This window comes from Polypterus senegalus, chromosome 11 (assembly GCF_016835505.1).
Source record: "Polypterus senegalus isolate Bchr_013 chromosome 11, ASM1683550v1, whole genome shotgun sequence".
In the NCBI taxonomy this organism is placed as follows: domain Eukaryota; kingdom Metazoa; phylum Chordata; class Cladistia; order Polypteriformes; family Polypteridae; genus Polypterus; species Polypterus senegalus.
This window is the reverse complement of record NC_053164.1, coordinates 103,681-120,873: the sequence shown is the minus strand read 5'-3', so window position 1 is coordinate 120,873 and position 17,193 is coordinate 103,681. Positions and strand designations below refer to the sequence as shown.

General features: G+C 40.3%; 1 protein-coding gene across 1 annotated transcript in view; it reads left to right on the top strand.

Annotated features, from left to right (window-relative positions):
• Positions 1-17,193, top strand: part of LOC120539710 — a 52,484-nt gene that overhangs the window by 18,794 nt on the left and 16,497 nt on the right. Inside the window, exons 7-9 of the mRNA XM_039770092.1 lie at positions 4,330-4,408; positions 13,214-13,307; positions 16,649-16,706. Coding sequence (XP_039626026.1) covers positions 4,330-4,408; positions 13,214-13,307; positions 16,649-16,706 — 231 coding nt within the window. The remainder of the gene's footprint in view (positions 1-4,329; positions 4,409-13,213; positions 13,308-16,648; positions 16,707-17,193) is intronic.

Sequence of the window (17,193 nt, the reverse complement as noted above, 5' to 3'; positions counted from 1 at the left end):
CCACTACGACTTCTAAATCCTTACCCCCCATTGTGTATTCAACCTAACATTTTTACTTCCTACGTGTAATTCTTTACATTTACTGACATTAAATTTCACTGCCACAAATCTGCCCAAGCCTGTCTGCTATCCAAGTCCTTCTGTGATGATATAACGGATTCCAAATTATCTGCTAATCCACCTATCTTGGTGTCATCAGCAAACTTAACCAGCTTGTTATTTGTATTCCCATCTAAATCATTTTTATATATATACAGTAATCCCTCTCTATATCGCGCTTCGACTTTTGCAGCTTCACTCTATTGCGGATTTTAAATGTAAGCATATCTAATTTTATATCACAAATTTTTTGCTGGTTCGCGGATTTCTGTGGACAATGGGTCTTTTAATTTAGGTTACATGCTTCCTCAGTTTGTTTGCCCAGTTGATTTCATACAAGGGACGCTATTGGCGGATGGCTTAGAAGCTACCCAATCAGAGCATGTATTACATATTAACTAAAACTCCTCAGTGCTATAAGATATGTTTGCCGTGCGGTGCTTGATTGTTTGCTTGTCTCTGCCTCGCTCTCACCCTCTCTGACATTCTCTGCGCCTGACGGAGGGGGTGTGAGCAGAGGTGCTGTTTGCACAAAAGCTGTTTGCTTAGAAGATATTGACGCTCCTCTAACTTAAAAGCACACGTATTGATTTTTTGATTGTTTGCTTTTCTTTGCGAGCGCTCTCTCTCTCTCTCTCTCTAAAATTCTCTGCTCCTGAAGAGAAGATATGTTTGCATTCTTTTAATTGTGAGAAAGAACTGTCATCTCTGTCTTGTCATGGAGCACAGTTTAAACTTTTGACTAAAGGGTGTTATTTCATGTCTAGAGGGCTCTAATAATGTTAACAGTGTGGGAGAGTTTATTAGGGCTTAAAATATATAGAAATAACTATACAAACATATGGTTTCTACTTCACGGATTTTCATCTATCGCAGGGGGTTCTGGAACGCAACCCCCGCGATCGAGGAGGGATTACTGTATATGTATGTATATTAAAAATAGCAGCGGCCCCAACACTGCCCCCAACTGGTCACCACTCTTAACGTCGGCCAGTTCTGATGAGGTTCCTCTCACGATCACCATCTGCTTCCTGTGTCTGAGCCAATTCTGCACCCATCTAAAAACATCACCCTGAACTCCACTTCTTTTAATTTGATGCCCAACCTCTCATGTGGCACCTTATCAGATGCTTTCTAAAAGTCCAGATCTATACTAATAAGAGGCAAAGCCCTCACTGACTGACTCACTGACTCATCACTAATTCTCCAACTTCCCGTGTAGGTAGAAGGCTGAAATTTGGCAGGCTCATTCCTTACAGCTTCCTTACAAAGGTTGCGCAGGTTTTATTTTGAAATTCTACGTATAATGGTCATAACTAGAAGCTATTTTTCTCCATTTACTGTAATGGAGTTGAGCTCGAAAGCCATGGGGGCGGAGTTTCGTGTGACATCATCACGCCTCTCACGTAATCATGCATTACATAGAAAACCAGGAAGAGCTACAAAAAGCGCTGAAGAAAACATGCATTATATAATTAAGAAGGCAGCGAAACAATTAGAAGGAAGCGAGTGACATATAAAACCATATTCAGTGGCTCACGTGAACTGACGCAGTGCGCAGACAAAAAGCAACAGTTCCAAAGAGTGCTCAACAAAAACCGAATTCCACTGCTACGCTCAAATAGACAAACCGCATGCCGTGGCGTAATAGTAGAGGCTTCGCCTCTAGCGTTGACTTCCGAGGTTCGATTCCCAAGAGGGGATGCACGAAGTATGTACGCGCGCTTCTCGATTTATTTTAGCCTCGCATCCCCTTGGTTTGAGACGTATGAAAAAATATGCAGTTTACGCAGAAAGACAGATCACCAATTGAAGCTTTATGAATAATGGATACTTTATTCACGATCAATGATTGTTTTGGTAAAGCCATACTCGGTATATTCATTAGATGAACGGTAAAAATGTAAGAGCGAGGGGAGGGTAACTTATTGAGGCACACAGGCGAAACCACTATAGCACGCAAGCTCGATGTAGTGCGCGTCAACTTGATCTGAATTGCGTGATCACATTCGAAAAAAATATTTCTTTTCAAGTTCTATTTAATCCATATGTGTCAAACTCAAGGCCCGTGGGCCACATCCAGCCCGGCATGTAATTATATCAAGCCCGCCAGATCATTTTATATACTGTATTATTGTTATTAATGGCCCGGGGATATGAAGCGCTGGTAACACGATAAACTACAGATCCCATAATGCAGCGCTTCAGCTGCCTTGTCGAACACTTACCGCGTTAATCAAGTCTACCTTATGATGCTGCAAGTTATTGCGAAGCTAGCTCACACGATGCCGAAGAGAAAAGTTGATTCTGAAAATAGAGCCCTTAAAAACCGATGGGAGGCTGAGTATATGTTTACTGAACCCGTGTGTCTCATTTGTGGAGCTAATGTGGCTGTAATTACAGAATTTAATCTAAGACGGCACTATGAGACAAAACATCAGGGTAACCTGAAAGACCTGAATGCAATGCACAAGATACAGAAAGCAGAAGAGTTAAAGAAGAATCTGACACTTCAGCAGACGTTTTTACCCGTACAAAATCACAAAGTGTGTATATATATATATATATATATATATATGTGTATATATATATGTATATATATATATATATATATATATATATATATATATATATATATATATATATGTATATATATGTGTATATATATATATATATGTATATATATGTATATATATATATATGTATATATATATATATATATATATGTATATATGTGTCTATATATATATATATATATGTATATATATATATATGTGTCTATGTATATATGTATGGATATGTATGTATGTATATATATATGACAGCAACACTCATCACTCACAACAGTGACAAAACAATTACATTGACAATCATGTTACGTTATTTTCAAAATGTTTCCTTTTCTTTTTCAGTACTTCTTTAACACACGACTTCTCCGCTGCGAAGCGCGGCTGTTTTGCTAGTAAATAATATCATGAGCTCCACTTTAATGGTATCCTTTTTTTGCCTACTCATAGAATTCCAGCATGTTAGTAAAACACGACCTCCCTCTTCTGAACCCATGCTGACTGATTTATAACTCCTGTCCTTGCTAGGTGTTGCTCAATATTATCCTTAATAATTCCTTCCATTAATTTTAGTTTATAAAATTTAGTTTAGAAGGCCTCAGTTCTTACCTCCGCACCATCCAAGAAGACATGTCAACTTTATGTCAATTTGACATTTAAACTTGGATTTTTAACTCTTTGGTTATATTCTTGAATAAAAACACACTTGCTTTCATATACCTTTTGTGAAATTGTCTATTTGATATTTGGGCTAAAGCCTTAAACACTTCACATCATTACTGTAACATGGAAAAAGTTTCTGTTTTAGTTATGTTTCAGCATTTCTTGCCTTGCATTTCCTGTCATCCAACATTTACCCAGATTGTTTTAGACACTGAACACATATTATATGTATGTGTACCAAATAACGAGATATTATTCTCATTCATATTCTCGAAATTGGTTAGGAAAGCAGGCTGCTTTTGCTGATCGACACATTTGCAAAACAAAAGATAATGAGGAGGAGGTTTTTAGATATTTAAGGTGGCCTGGGATTACAAATTTATTTGTCTCTTTCAAGGATTCTAGTGTTAAGAGGTGACATTACTGACTTGTTTAAAATTATGAAAAGAAATTAATACAGCAGATCGAGGTCATTACTTTAAAGTAGATTCCTCACCAAGAACATAGTGACAGGGTTGGGAACTTGTTAAGGGTGGACTTTTCACAAATATTAAAAGTTTCTTCTTCACACAAGAATAATAGACTCATGGAATACAGTCAGTGCCCAGTTGTGAGCCGGCCAGTTGGAATTTGAGGACCTTCACAACTCCACTTGATATTCTTTTGGAGAAGTAAGGTGAATTGAATGGTCAAGCTTATTAGGCTGAACGGCCTGTTCTCATCCAGATTGATGTAATGTTTTCTCGGCAAGGAGAACAAGACCACGTTCAGTGTGCAGTGATGGCTACATTATATCTGCTGAGCTCATGTAACTGACACATCATGTAGTCTGTGGCGAGGTCCTCTTTTCACAATTTTTTTGTTCCAGTCTTAGTCTGCTGATGGAGAAATTGGTTAATGCATCAGAAAACACTTTTGGGTACTTTGAGTGATGTTTATGGAGTTTGCTGTATTTCATTGTTCCTTTTCTAACACAATTTGTATTGTTGTTTATTTACAGCCTGAGCCCCTGACTCCGCAGACTTACAGTTCAAGAGGTTATGTCCGAGTCAGACTGGGACCCGACCAGTCAAACACAGGTGAGTAAGTTGTAGTTAAAAATAAACAAAGCTACTAGAAAGGCTTGAACGATTTAGTGTGGCTTGTGTACAGCAAAGTGTCTTTGTCTCCAAAGTTTTAATGAAATTCAAACAGACAGTTCATAAAAGAAATTTTGATGTTACAAACAAAAGGAAAAATGTCCTGTCTATGATGTTTTGTTTAAGGCTCAAGTGTCTTGGCTGATGTTTCTTAAAGTTCTAAATTTTATCTCTTGTGGTGTTTTGATGTACATATACAATATATGGTAAGAAACCTACAGGCGTTTGTACCTTTCACGTTTCTATCTGACTGTCTGTCACTCAGAGGCCATTCTATTCTCTAAATACAGGACTATAGCAGGGCATTGAGAATATTTAATAACAATGTCGCTTCTGGAGGGAAAACCGAATCTTGTATTATCTGTGTAGCTCTGGAAAACTTACATTCTCTTCAAATGAAACCAACTCTTGTCTGAATTTAATGTTAATATTAACTTAATAGGGTTAATGTATACAGCAATTGTGGCTTAAAATGTTATTTGCTGCAACCAACACCACAACAACATGTATTTTTATAGCATATTTTCATTCAAAAGTGTGTGAATTTAATGCTAACATTATCCGAATAGGTTTAGTTTACGCGGCAATTGTCATTCAAAGTGCTTTAAAAGATTAAATAAAAAGGAAGTTAATATAAAACATAAACAAACAAGATTAGGCAATAATATACAATATGTAACAAAGAAAAAGGCAGGGTCGGGTGACCAGAGGGACAGAAAAAATAAAAAAATAAAAAAAAATAACTCCAGTTAGGCTGGAGAGAAAAAGAAAATCTGCAGGGGTACCAAGAAAAAAAAGACCACCTGGCCATCCCCCACTGGCCCTTCAGCAACAACTATAGCAAATTTTAATGCAAACAATGTATCTCAAAGTGCTTTACATGATGAAGAAAGAGACAAAAAAGACAAATAAATAATTAAAATTAAGGAACACTAATTAGCATAGAATAAAAGTAAGGTCTGATGACCAGGGAGGACAGAAGAAAAAACTCCAGACTGCTGAAGAAGAAAATAAAATCTGCAGGGGTTCCAAGGCTACGAGACCACCCAGCCCCCTCTAGGCATTCTACCTAACACCAATGTTCTCAATCAGTCCTTATGGTTTTCGGGCTACACATGAACATATTTGATGATGATGGTCACATGGACATCTTGGAGACCCACCAGTCAGTCCATAAATGCAGGGAGGGGGCAGGATGGTACTTAATCAAGTGGTGATTGTGGCACAAATTGCCACCACAGAATTACTGGAAAAGACAGCAAAGGAAAATACAGATTAGTCGAGATTGCAGAACCCAGAGGAGAACGATAATTCTGTGACCTTATAGACTAATAGGGATATAAACTAAAATATAGCTATGAAAAAAAAATTCATTTTAAAATAATGAGTTCTTAACAGTTTTTTTTTTTTTAATTGCACTGCTATATTAGCCTGGCAAATTTTAGGTGCATAACAGCAGAAGGCCGCCTCACCAATTATTTTCAGGATAGCTCTTGGAATTATAAGCAGACCTTCATTTGAAGACAAGAGGCTACAGCTTGATGTGTAAGGGGATCGACATTTCAAAATACAGTTGTGCTTGAAAGTTTGTGAACCCTTTAGAATTTTCTATATTTCTGCATAAATATGACCTAAAACATCATCAGATTTTCACTCAAGTCCTAAAAGTAAATAAAGAGAAACCAGTTAAACAAATGCAATAAAAATATTATACTTGGTCATTTATTTTTATATTGAGGAAAATGATCGAATATTACATACGAGGTGTGGCAGAAAAGTAATGAGACTGATTTTTTATTTACCAAAGTTTTTCTTTTTTTCAAACATCAATGTTATCCCCTTCAAAGTAGTTCCCTTGGGCAGCTACACACCGATGGAGACGTTGTTCCCACTGTTGGTAGCAGCGCTGGAAGTCTTCAACCGGTATGGTCTTCAGCATGTCCGTCACACTCTTTTGGATGTTTTCTAAAGTCCTGAAATGACGTCCTTTGAGGACATTTTTCAATTTAGGAAAAAGTCCCATGGATTGAGTTCAGGTGAATAAGGGGGCTGGGGAACCACAGGAATGCCTTTTGAGGTCAAAAATTCTGTTATGGAGAGGGCAGTTTTTCGGCACCATTTTGGCACTGACCTTTCACATGTGCAAATGTTCAGTCAAAATTTGATGAACGGTAAATGTGTTCAAATTTTATTGTTCACTCAACATTCTTAATGTTAAACGACGGTCTGATCTCACAGGAGTGTTCACACGTTCGATGTTTTCATTGATTTTCGAAGTTGAAGTCCTCCCTGAACAGTGTTCATCTTCAACGTGTTTTCTGCCTTCCAAAAATGATTTGTGCCAGCGAAAAACTCTGGATAAAGAATGTTCCCCATAGGCCTGTTTTAACTTTTCAAATGTCACACTTGCCGTTTAATGGCACAACGTTGCTCCAAATTCCGCTGTTCCATTTTGCGTGACGCACAACCAAAAACACAACTTCGCTAATAGCAGTCACAAAAATCACGTAGTTAGCGGAAGGAGTTGAAACTCGCACTGAGCTATGGGAGGGTACTGATACACGTGCTCTATCAAGGACAACAGGGCAGCGTTGCCAGATTGCTTGCAGTGTTGCCAGTCTCATTACTTTTCTGCCACACCTATTCACCTATTTGTGAGTGGCAAAAGTATGTGAACCTCTAGAATTAGCAGTTAGTTTGAAGGTGAAATTCGAGTCCGGTGTTTTCAATCAATGGGATGACAATCAGGTGTGAGTGGGCACCCTGTGTTATTTAAAGAACAGGATCTATCAAAGTCTGCTCTTCACAACACGTTTGTGGAAGTGTATCATGACACCAACAAAGGAGATTTCTGAGGACCTCACAAAAAGAGTTGTTGATGCTCATTAGGCTGGCAAAGGTTACAAAACCATCTCTAAAGAGATTGGACTCCACCAATCCACAGTCAGACAGATTGTGTACAAATGGGGGAAATTCAAGACCATTGTTACCCTCTCCAGGAGTTTTGCTGCATCTGATGGAACAATGAATTCTGAATTATATCAGTGAATTCTAAAGGAAAATGTCTGGACATCTGTCCATGAACTGAGTTTCAAGAGAAGGTGGGTCATGCAGCAAGACAACGACCCTAAGCACACAAGTCGTTCTACCAAAGAATGGTTAAAGAAGAGTAAAGTGAATGTTTTGGAATGGCCAAGTCCAAGTCCTGACCTTAATCCAATCGAAATGTTGTGGAAGGACCCGAAGTGAGCAGTTCATGTGAGGAAACCCACCAGCATCCCAGAGTTGAAGCTGTTCTGTACTCAGGAATGGGCTCAAACTCCTCCAAGCTGGTGTGCAGGAATGAACAAAAGTTACCGGAAACGTTTATTAAGGGGGTTCACACCAGATACTGAAAGCAAAGGCTCACATACTTTTGCCACTCGCAAATATGTGATATTTGATCATTTTGTTTAATAAATAAATGACCAAGTATAATATTTTTGTCTCATTTTTTTAACTGGTTTCTCTTTATCTACCTTTAGGACTTGAGTGAAAAATCTGGTGATGTTTTAAGTCATATTTATGCAGAAATATAGCAAATTCTAAAGGGTTCACAAACTTTCAAGCACAACTGTATATGACATGGCGAGATTATTTAAGGCTTTGTAAACCATTAGTAGTATTTTAAAATCAATTTTAACTGACAGGGGTAACCAATGTAGCAACGCTAAAACTGGTGAAATGTGCTCTGATTTTCTTTTCCTAGTTAAAATTCTGGCTGCTGCATTCTGGTCTAACTGTAACTGACTGATGTCGTTCTTAGCTGTTTCTGTCATCACAGTAATCTAGTCGACTGAAAACAAAAGTGCAAACTGTTTTTTTTCAGCATCTTGTAAAGTTGTACTAACTTTAGCTAAAATCCTTAAATGAAAAAATGCAATCCTAATAATCTGATTAATATATGATTTAAAATTTAGGTCAGTGTCAATAGTTACCCCTAAATTCTTATCCAGTTATACAAGAATGCCATTAACACTCAAAATACTTCCTAAATAACTAAAATGCAGTTCATTATACAGTGCATTCGGAAAGTATTCACAGCGCATTACTTTTTCCACATTTTGTTCTGTTACAGCCTTATTCCAAAATGGATAAATTCATTTTTTCCTCAGAATTCTACACACAACACCCCATAATGACAACATGAAAAAAGTTTACTTGAGGTTTTTGCAAATTTATTAAAAATAAAAAAATTGAGAAAGCACATGTCCATAAGTATTCACAGCCTTTGCCATGAAGCTCCAAATTGAGCTCAGGTGCATCCTGTTTCTCCTGATCATCCTTGAGATGTTTCTTCAGCTTCATTGGAGTCCACCTGTGGTCAATTCAGTTGATTGGACAGGATTTGAAAGGCACACACCTGTCTATAGAAGGTCCATTCAGTTCATGTCAGAGCACAAACCAAGCATGAAGTCAAAGGAATTGTCCGTAGACCTCCGAGACAGGATTGTCTCGAGGCACAAATCTGGGGAAGGTTACAGAAACATTTCTGCTGCTTTGAAGGTCCCATTGAGCACAGTGGCCTCCATCATCCGTAAATGGAAGAAGTTCCAAACCACCAGGACTCTTTCTAGAGCTGGCTGGCTGGCATCTAAACTGAGCGATCAGGGGAGAAGAGCCTTAGTCAGGGAGGTGACCAAGAACCCAATGGTCACTCTGTCAGAGCTCCAGAGGTCCTCTGTGGAGAGAGGAGAAACTTTCAGAAGGACAACCATTTCTGCAGCAATCCACCAATCAGACCTGTATGGTAGACTGGCCAGACGGAAACCACTCCTTAGTAAAAGGCGCATGTCAGCCCGCCTGGAGTTTGTCAAAAGGCACCTGAAGGACTCTCAGACCAGGAGAAACAAAATTCTCTGGTCTGATGAGACAAAGATTGAACTCTATGGTGTGAATGCCAGGTGCCACGTTTGGAGGAAACCAGGCACCGCTCATCACCAGGCCAATACCATCCCTACAGTGAAGCCTGGTGGTGGCAGCATCAGGAACTGGGAGACTAGTCAGGATAAAGGGAAAGATGACTGCAGCAATGTACATTGACATCCTGGATGAAAACCTGCTCCAGAGCGCTCTTGACCTCAGACTGGGGTGACGGTTCATCTTTCAGCAGGACAACGACCCTAAGGACACAGCCAAGATGTCAAAGGAGTGGCTTCAGGACAACTCTGTGAATGTCCTTGAGTGGCCCAGCCAGAGCAGAGCCAGACTTGAATCCAATTGAACATCTCTGGAGAGATCTTAAAATGGCTTCCTATCCAACCTGATTGAGCTTGAGAGGTGCTGCAAAGAGGAATGGGCGAAACTGGCCAAGGATAGGTGTGGCAAGCTTGTGGCATCATATTCAAAAAGACTTGAGGCTGGAATTGCTGCCAAAGGTGCATCGACAAAATATTGAGCAAAGGCTGTGAATACTCAAGTAAACTTTTTTCAAGTTGTCATTATGGGGTGTTGTGTGTAGAATTCTGAGTTAAAAAATAAATGTAATCCATTTTGGAATAAGGCTGTAACATAAAATGTGGAAAAAGTGATGTGCTGTGAATACTTTCTGGATGCACTGTACTTATAATGTGACTTTAGCAGACAAGAGAACTGCAAAGCTGCAGAATTTAAGGCTACGTCCACACCACTACATTTTCATTTAGAAACACAGAGATTGGTATCCACAGTTGCCTTTTGTCCACACTACCCCAGTGTTTCTATCCATCCATCCTCTTCCTCTTATCCGAGGTCGGGTCGCAGGGATAGCAGCTTAAGCAGAAAGGCCAAGACTTCCCTCTTCCCGGCCGCTTCTTCCAGCTCTTCCAGGAGAATCCCAAGGCGTTCCCAGGCCAGCTGGGAGACAGTCCCTCCAGTGTGTCCTGGGTCTTCCCCGGGGCCTCCTCCCGGTTGGACGTGCCCATAACACCATCCTGATCAGATGCCCGAGCCACCTCATCTGACTCCTCTCAAGGCGGAGGAGCAGCGGCTCTACTCTGAGCCCCGCCCAGATGACTGAGCTTCTCACCCCATCTTTAAGGGAAAGCCCAGCCCCCCCCTCGGAGGAAACTCATTTCAGCTGCTTGTATTCACGATCTCGTTCATTCGGTCACTACCCATAGCTCATGACCATAGGTGAGAGTAGGAGCGTAGATTGACTGGTAAACTGAGAGCTTTGCCTTACGGCTCAGCTCCTTTTTCACCACGACGGACCGATGCAGAGCCCGCATCACTGCTGATGCCGCACCGATCCACCTGTCAATCTCACGCTTCATTCTTCATTCCAGTGTTTCTATTTCCTGAAAATTGAGACTTTTGGAGACACTCGGAGCAGAGCCCTGTGTCTCGCAGTGTTGTAATGCTGATTCCTAAAAAGTAGACTACGCTAATCACTCTCTGATTTGTTCATTCATATCACATAGCCCTTCCATGATTGGATCCTGCTTATTACGACATCTCATTCCCATTCACAGAGGAAAATCCTACTCTAACATAATGGGCTCAGAGGAGTTGCTTTCCAATGCGCTTACCTGTTTGCGTCAGATTGAATTTTGTACAGTTTGAATGCTGCACACACACACACAACTCAAATATTGTACCCGACTTATCAATATCCAAGTTACAGTAAGTCCATCAATGCACACATGCCCGGTGTAGGTGAGCATCGGTGATGCATGCGTTTCAGTCATGTTAGTGGGGTAGGAGATACCTTTGAAAATAATGTGAAAACACTAATGTGGATGGAGATCATTTTTGTTTGAAAATGCAGTTTTTTAATGAAAGTGTAGCAGTGTGGACGTAGCCTGAGTTGCTACAGGAAAGGGCGGAGGGTTTGGGGGAGTTTCAGTAAATTTGAAAGATGCTTTTCCTTTGGACTTTTATGTGGTGCCATCACTTTGAATTCATGTGTACAGATAATGGGATTATAGGGATAATTGAATGGTACACATTTGGTGTTTTATTTAGTAGTCATTCTTAACAAATGAATATGAAAGCGAAAATATCATATTGCACTTGCCTAGCCATTTTACATTGATAGTGCGTGTGTGATATCTGTAAAAGTGTTTTCTTTTTTTTTTCCCCCACATCTACCTGATAAGTAGCAGTTTCTTGAGCCCTGTATGTGGAAATATTTTCACCACCCACATTCAGCATATTTATCACATAACTAGAACAATGAAAATGAGAAAAGGCCGTTCAGCCCCACAAAGCTCACCAGCCTGTCCACTTAATTCTTCTAAAATCGCATCAAGTTGAGTTTTAAAGGTCCTTAAAGTCCTCCAGTCTACCACCCTACTTGGTCATGTATTCCGTGTGTTTGTGATTCTCTTTTCAGAACAAACATCCTAATGTTTGTGCAAAATTACCCTTAACTTTCCAACTTGTGTCCCTGTGTCTTCATTGAACTCAATTTAAAGTCAGTGTCACAATCCACTGAACTAATTTCCTTCACAATTTTAAACACTTCAATGATGTCTCCTCTTAATCTCCTTTACTCTTAAGGCTCAGTTCTTTTAATCTTTCCTAATGACTCATCCTCTGTAGATCTGGAATCAGCCTTGTCACTCTTCTCGGCACTGTCTCTAGAGCTGCTATGTCCTTTTTGTAGTCTAGAGGTGAAAACTGCACCCAGGACTCCAGGTGAGGCCTCACCAGTGTGTTATAAACCTCGAGCAGAACCTCCTGTGACTTGTACTCCACACATCAAGGCGCTATATGACCTGACATCCTGTTAGCCTTCTCAATGGCTTCTGAACACTCTCTGGCAGTTGATAGCTTAGAGTCCACTACAACTCTTAAATCCTTCTCATCAGGTGGACTTTCAATTTTCAGACCATTCATTTTGTATTCAAACTTAACATTTTTACTTCCTATGTGTGATAATCTACCCAAGTCTGGATGCTGTCTAAGTTCCTCTGAGATGATTCAACACATTTTTGATTATCTGCCAGTCCATCCAGCATGGTATCATCATCTACAGACTTAACTAGCTTGTTACTTATATTCCTATTCCAAAGTAATTATATACACTGTGTGTATATATATATATATATATATATATATATATATATATATATATATATATATATATATATATATATATATATATATATATATATATATATATATATAGATAAAATAAAATATCGCAGCGGTCCTTTGTACTGAGCCCTACTGGACACATCTCTTATCATAAGCCAGTTCTCATAGCGTTCCTTGTACCATCACCCTCTGCTTCTATGTCTGAGCCATCATGACATTTGTGGGTATCTCAAACATTCGTTGCCCCCTTCCCCCCCCCCTCCACCCCATCAGCTGGACTTTCCCAGTGCAGCCTGTCAGATGTGGAAGCTGAGTTTGAAGACAGTAAGCCAATTGACATCCCAGCAAGCTCAGAAGACAGCATTATAGAAGAGCAGAGTTGGGTGAAGTGACACTAGTATAGGCATGACAAGTAGTGCAAAATAAATAAGTGTTATTTTAATAACTAATGGAGAAGAAAGGATAAAGTTCATTCTGAGTCAAAAGGTATCCAGAAAGCACTAGTCAAAAAACAGAAACACTAAAGCACGGGGAGGACTGGACATGGACATCTGTCAGGAGCCATTCACTGACGTGTCTTTAACGGTGTTTGTTCATTTATGTTCGAGTATTATAAGAGCCCTGCCTTCAAAGTAGTCCAGGAAATGTTTGAACTCTCTGCATTTTTTTCTGTTCTGTTTGCAGATCGGTGTGACAACACGTACATTCCTTCGGCCTCTTCTGAGACGTTTGCCTCACTTCCCAGCTCTCATCACAGCAGAGATGGCGCTTATTCAAGGTCAGCTTTTACTTCTCTTCATTTGTTATCCTTTGAGGCACTCTGGGCCGATGGTTTGTTGGGTACACACCTCCAGATCGAGAGCTTAGGCAGGGTTTCTTTTAGTGTGGAGACACTTAACACATTCAAGGTGCTTACCTGGTTGTCAAAATCAGCTAGAAAACCAGGCATGTCTGTGGCTTCCATCGACACCCTTACAGTAATCCTGATACTTTAAAGTGACAGCTTAGAGAGCTTGGATTAAATGTTAACATCTGGAATGAAGATCTTTGAAAAGCTGATCTACAAGTTTCTGGTAGCCACTTCTCCACGTACCAATATGTATTATTTTGAACTTTGTTTGCCCTCAGGGGGAAATTTAGATTTTTACAAAAGCTCTTTCAATTATAAATAAATATTTATTCACACACTACAGTCTGAAAACACACATTAGAATGACAAACCAGGTTGACGTCCTGTCTCCTCTCCTTTGTCTCATCCCCTCTATAAATGCACTCCATAATTGCAGAAGTGACATGACCTACTGTTATATTTACAGTCTAAGGTTTATAGAATGAAGGTGCAGTGTCACTCACACACTCCCTGAGTCTCACAAACTGTGGTCTGCGCAGCAGATAGTCCATCATCCAGAACACCACAGGCTTATCTATGTGCGTATCTCTGAGTTTACCTCTGAGCAGGGATGGCTCAATGGTGGTGTAAGCACCAGAGAAATCAAAAACAGAATCCTCACAGTGCGGCCAGTGAACTTTCTTGTGTGTAGCTTCCTCACTTGATCTTAAGTTATGGACAGTCCACACTGATGGTCAGAGGTGAACAGAGGTGAACTTGTCATTGGCCATTCTGGTTGATGTGGTAGGAGTTCTTCATGTACATAGGGATGGTGTGGGGGTGACTGGCTATTGGAAGATGGTGGCAGTAGAAGGGGGAGAAGATGGTTTAGTTCTCATCCCCTTCAAGCACCTGAGCCCTGGATTGCACAAGTTTGTGGTATAGCGGCTCCACAGCGTTCTCAGTAAGGGCCTATTTTAAATAATCACCGCTCTCGCGGCGGCTTAGCGAGGGGGCGTTCGTCCATGGCAAACCGCGGGATAATGTTACAGCTGCTATGGCCCCTCGCATTATAAAAAAGAAGCGCGAGTCGGTTAAGAGAAGGAAAAAAATAGGGTGATCGAAAAGAAGTAAACGGAGGTTGGGAGCAGGAAGCAGGCGAGCAAATCGGTGCAGGAATAAGCAAGTGAGTGCTCGTAGGCAGCTGAAGGCAGCCTGGGTGTTTGGCCAACACCTGGGAGAAGTGGTTGTGGTCGTCCCCACAGAAGTTTGTTTTGAAGGGCGGGAGTGACCGGGAAGGTGCAGGACTCTCTGCAGACGGTAGCAGGAGTCGGGACTTGGGACACGGTGTCCCTAACGTGAGAGCCTTGGCCGTTAAGGGATTCCCAAGTCGCTGTCTGGAGGAGCTGACCGGAGCAAAGGATCGGTGAGGCAACCCACAGCAGTAGTAGAAGGTCAGCTGCAGAGAGAGAGCATCTCCCTTGTTGCCCTGATGGTTGAAGCATGAGAGATGCTAGTTTTAAACGAAGGCACAGGGTTTGTCATTTGTTTTTAAAGACTGCTTCATGAACGTTTTAACCTCGTTTTAAAGGATTGTGTTTTTCCTATTGTTTTCACCTCCACGTTGGTTTTTATGGATTATTTATTTAATGAAGAATTTGGAGCACTGCACTTTACATGGAACACTGTTTTTGGTTTGGTTGTTTCTTTTAATAAAATCACTGTTTCACTTTTTACCATCCCCTTGCTTACTTGTTGCCTCCACTGACTAGCTCATTCGGTGATATGATCGACAGTGTTTGGTTCAAGTGCTCCTGTATAGCAATGGGTGTGTGGAACCAGAACCCACATCGTCACAAAGTTCTACCAGAATACTTGCAGTCTAAGGCCAGGTTTATACTTCACACGACGTGACACGTGCTCCTGTGGACGCTACTGCTACCAACCCTGCAGGAAAACATGCAGACTGTAAGCAGGGAACAGCAGGGCCATGAGAGGCAGCGGCGATCCCATTTGTGTAATTACTAACAGTATTCATTATTTAAAACAATTTGACAGATAAGTCGTTAACTGTGACATAGATGCTTTAACACATTTCATCGTCAAGTATAACTCTAAGGATTCTAAATGTGCTGAGAACTTTAGTGTCATAAATTGAATGTGTTATTTGTGACAATTGCTGCCTGCCATTCCTGTCAGTGCAGGGGAAGCCCCACAAGCAGGTAACAATTAACAGCTGGGTCACTTTTAAGATGACATTTATGACGGTCTACTTTAATGATAAAATAATTTACAAGGTTAAAGTGGAAAAGTCCAAATTAAAGCTGAAATTTCTACTTTAATTACAAAGATTGCAATATACAAGCTTTACAATATGCAAGCTTCTGCCTGAAGAAGGGGCCTGAGTTGCCTCAAAAACTTGCATATTCTAATCTTTTTAGTTAGACAACACCCTAGTACTACTTTAATTACAAAATAGACCTTTTTTTACTTTTTTTTGCCCCTAATTTTTTTCTGTATGGCTGTAATAAAATAAAATAAAAAAAAGTAGATGGCAATGAAGATGGCCTTTAGAATGTATTGCGTCATTACGATTGGGAATATGAGAAACTTGAAAAGAAAAGCACCACAAATTCATTTGTATGTCAGAATTTCATTGATTTGTGATTTGCTTCAGCAGATCAAACCATTCATCAAACATCGAAGCACACACTGTGAATCCTGTTGGACCTCCAAAGCGACTTGCTGTCACATGTTGATAGTAAACAGAGACTCTGACGTCATGCTCCCACTTCAGCACACTGTGCCCCCGATGTTTTAATGGTACTGCAACTCGCGCACGTGTCATGTAAATTTCTGAGGATGCGTCATATTAATGCTGGGAACACGTGGCAGCCATGATGTGTGCGCATTCTGAGCATGAAGTATAAGCCGGCCCTAAGACTTCCCTGCTCACCCTTTTGTAAAGCAGTAGGAAGTGAAGCCAGTATGGTGGAGGAGCAGGTGGGCCAAGGAATCACTCCAATAAATTAAAATAGAAAAACTGAGAGAAGCAACAAATAAATCAAAGATCAGATCAGAGAGGAGAACAAATGGTCATCACAGCCACTGAAAATGTGTATTGGGCAAGGAATGAAAATGAAGTCATTGAGCGTTTTGTGCTCTGAATGTTTCTTTGCTTTTGGGTTAGAAAGTTGAGATGATGACCCCAAACTCTGCTGTCTGTGAGCCTGCCATCAATATGTCTGCTTTCTTTTGTTTAATGGAGTCGATCTGATTTTTCTCTGCAGTGACTTCGAGTATCCACCAGCCAAAGCTCCCTTCTTCGATGACAGGAAAGAATTTCAGGTATTTATTTATAATATTTTTTATTTATTAATCTATTAAGTTTATTTGTACATTAATCCCTCCTCGATCGCGGGGGTTGTGTTCCAGAACCTCCCGCAATAGATGAAAATCCACAAAGTAGAAGCCATATATTTGTATGGTTATTTCTATATATTTTAAGCCCTTATAAACTCTCCCACACTGTTAACATTATTAGCGCCCTCTAGACATGAAGTAACACCCTTTAGTCTAAAGTTTAAACTGTGCTCCATGACAAGACAGAGATGACAGTTCTTTCTCACAATTAAAAGAATGCAAACATATCTCCTCTTCAAAGAAGTAAACGTCAGGAGCAGAGAATGTCAGAGAGAGAGAGAGCGTGACAGAAAAGCAAACAATCAAAAGATCAATACGTGCTTTTGGGATTTTAAGTATGTCGAGGCACCGCGATAAAGCGGCATTTTGTAGAGGAGCGTCCGTGTCCTCTAGGCAAACAGCCCCTGTGCAA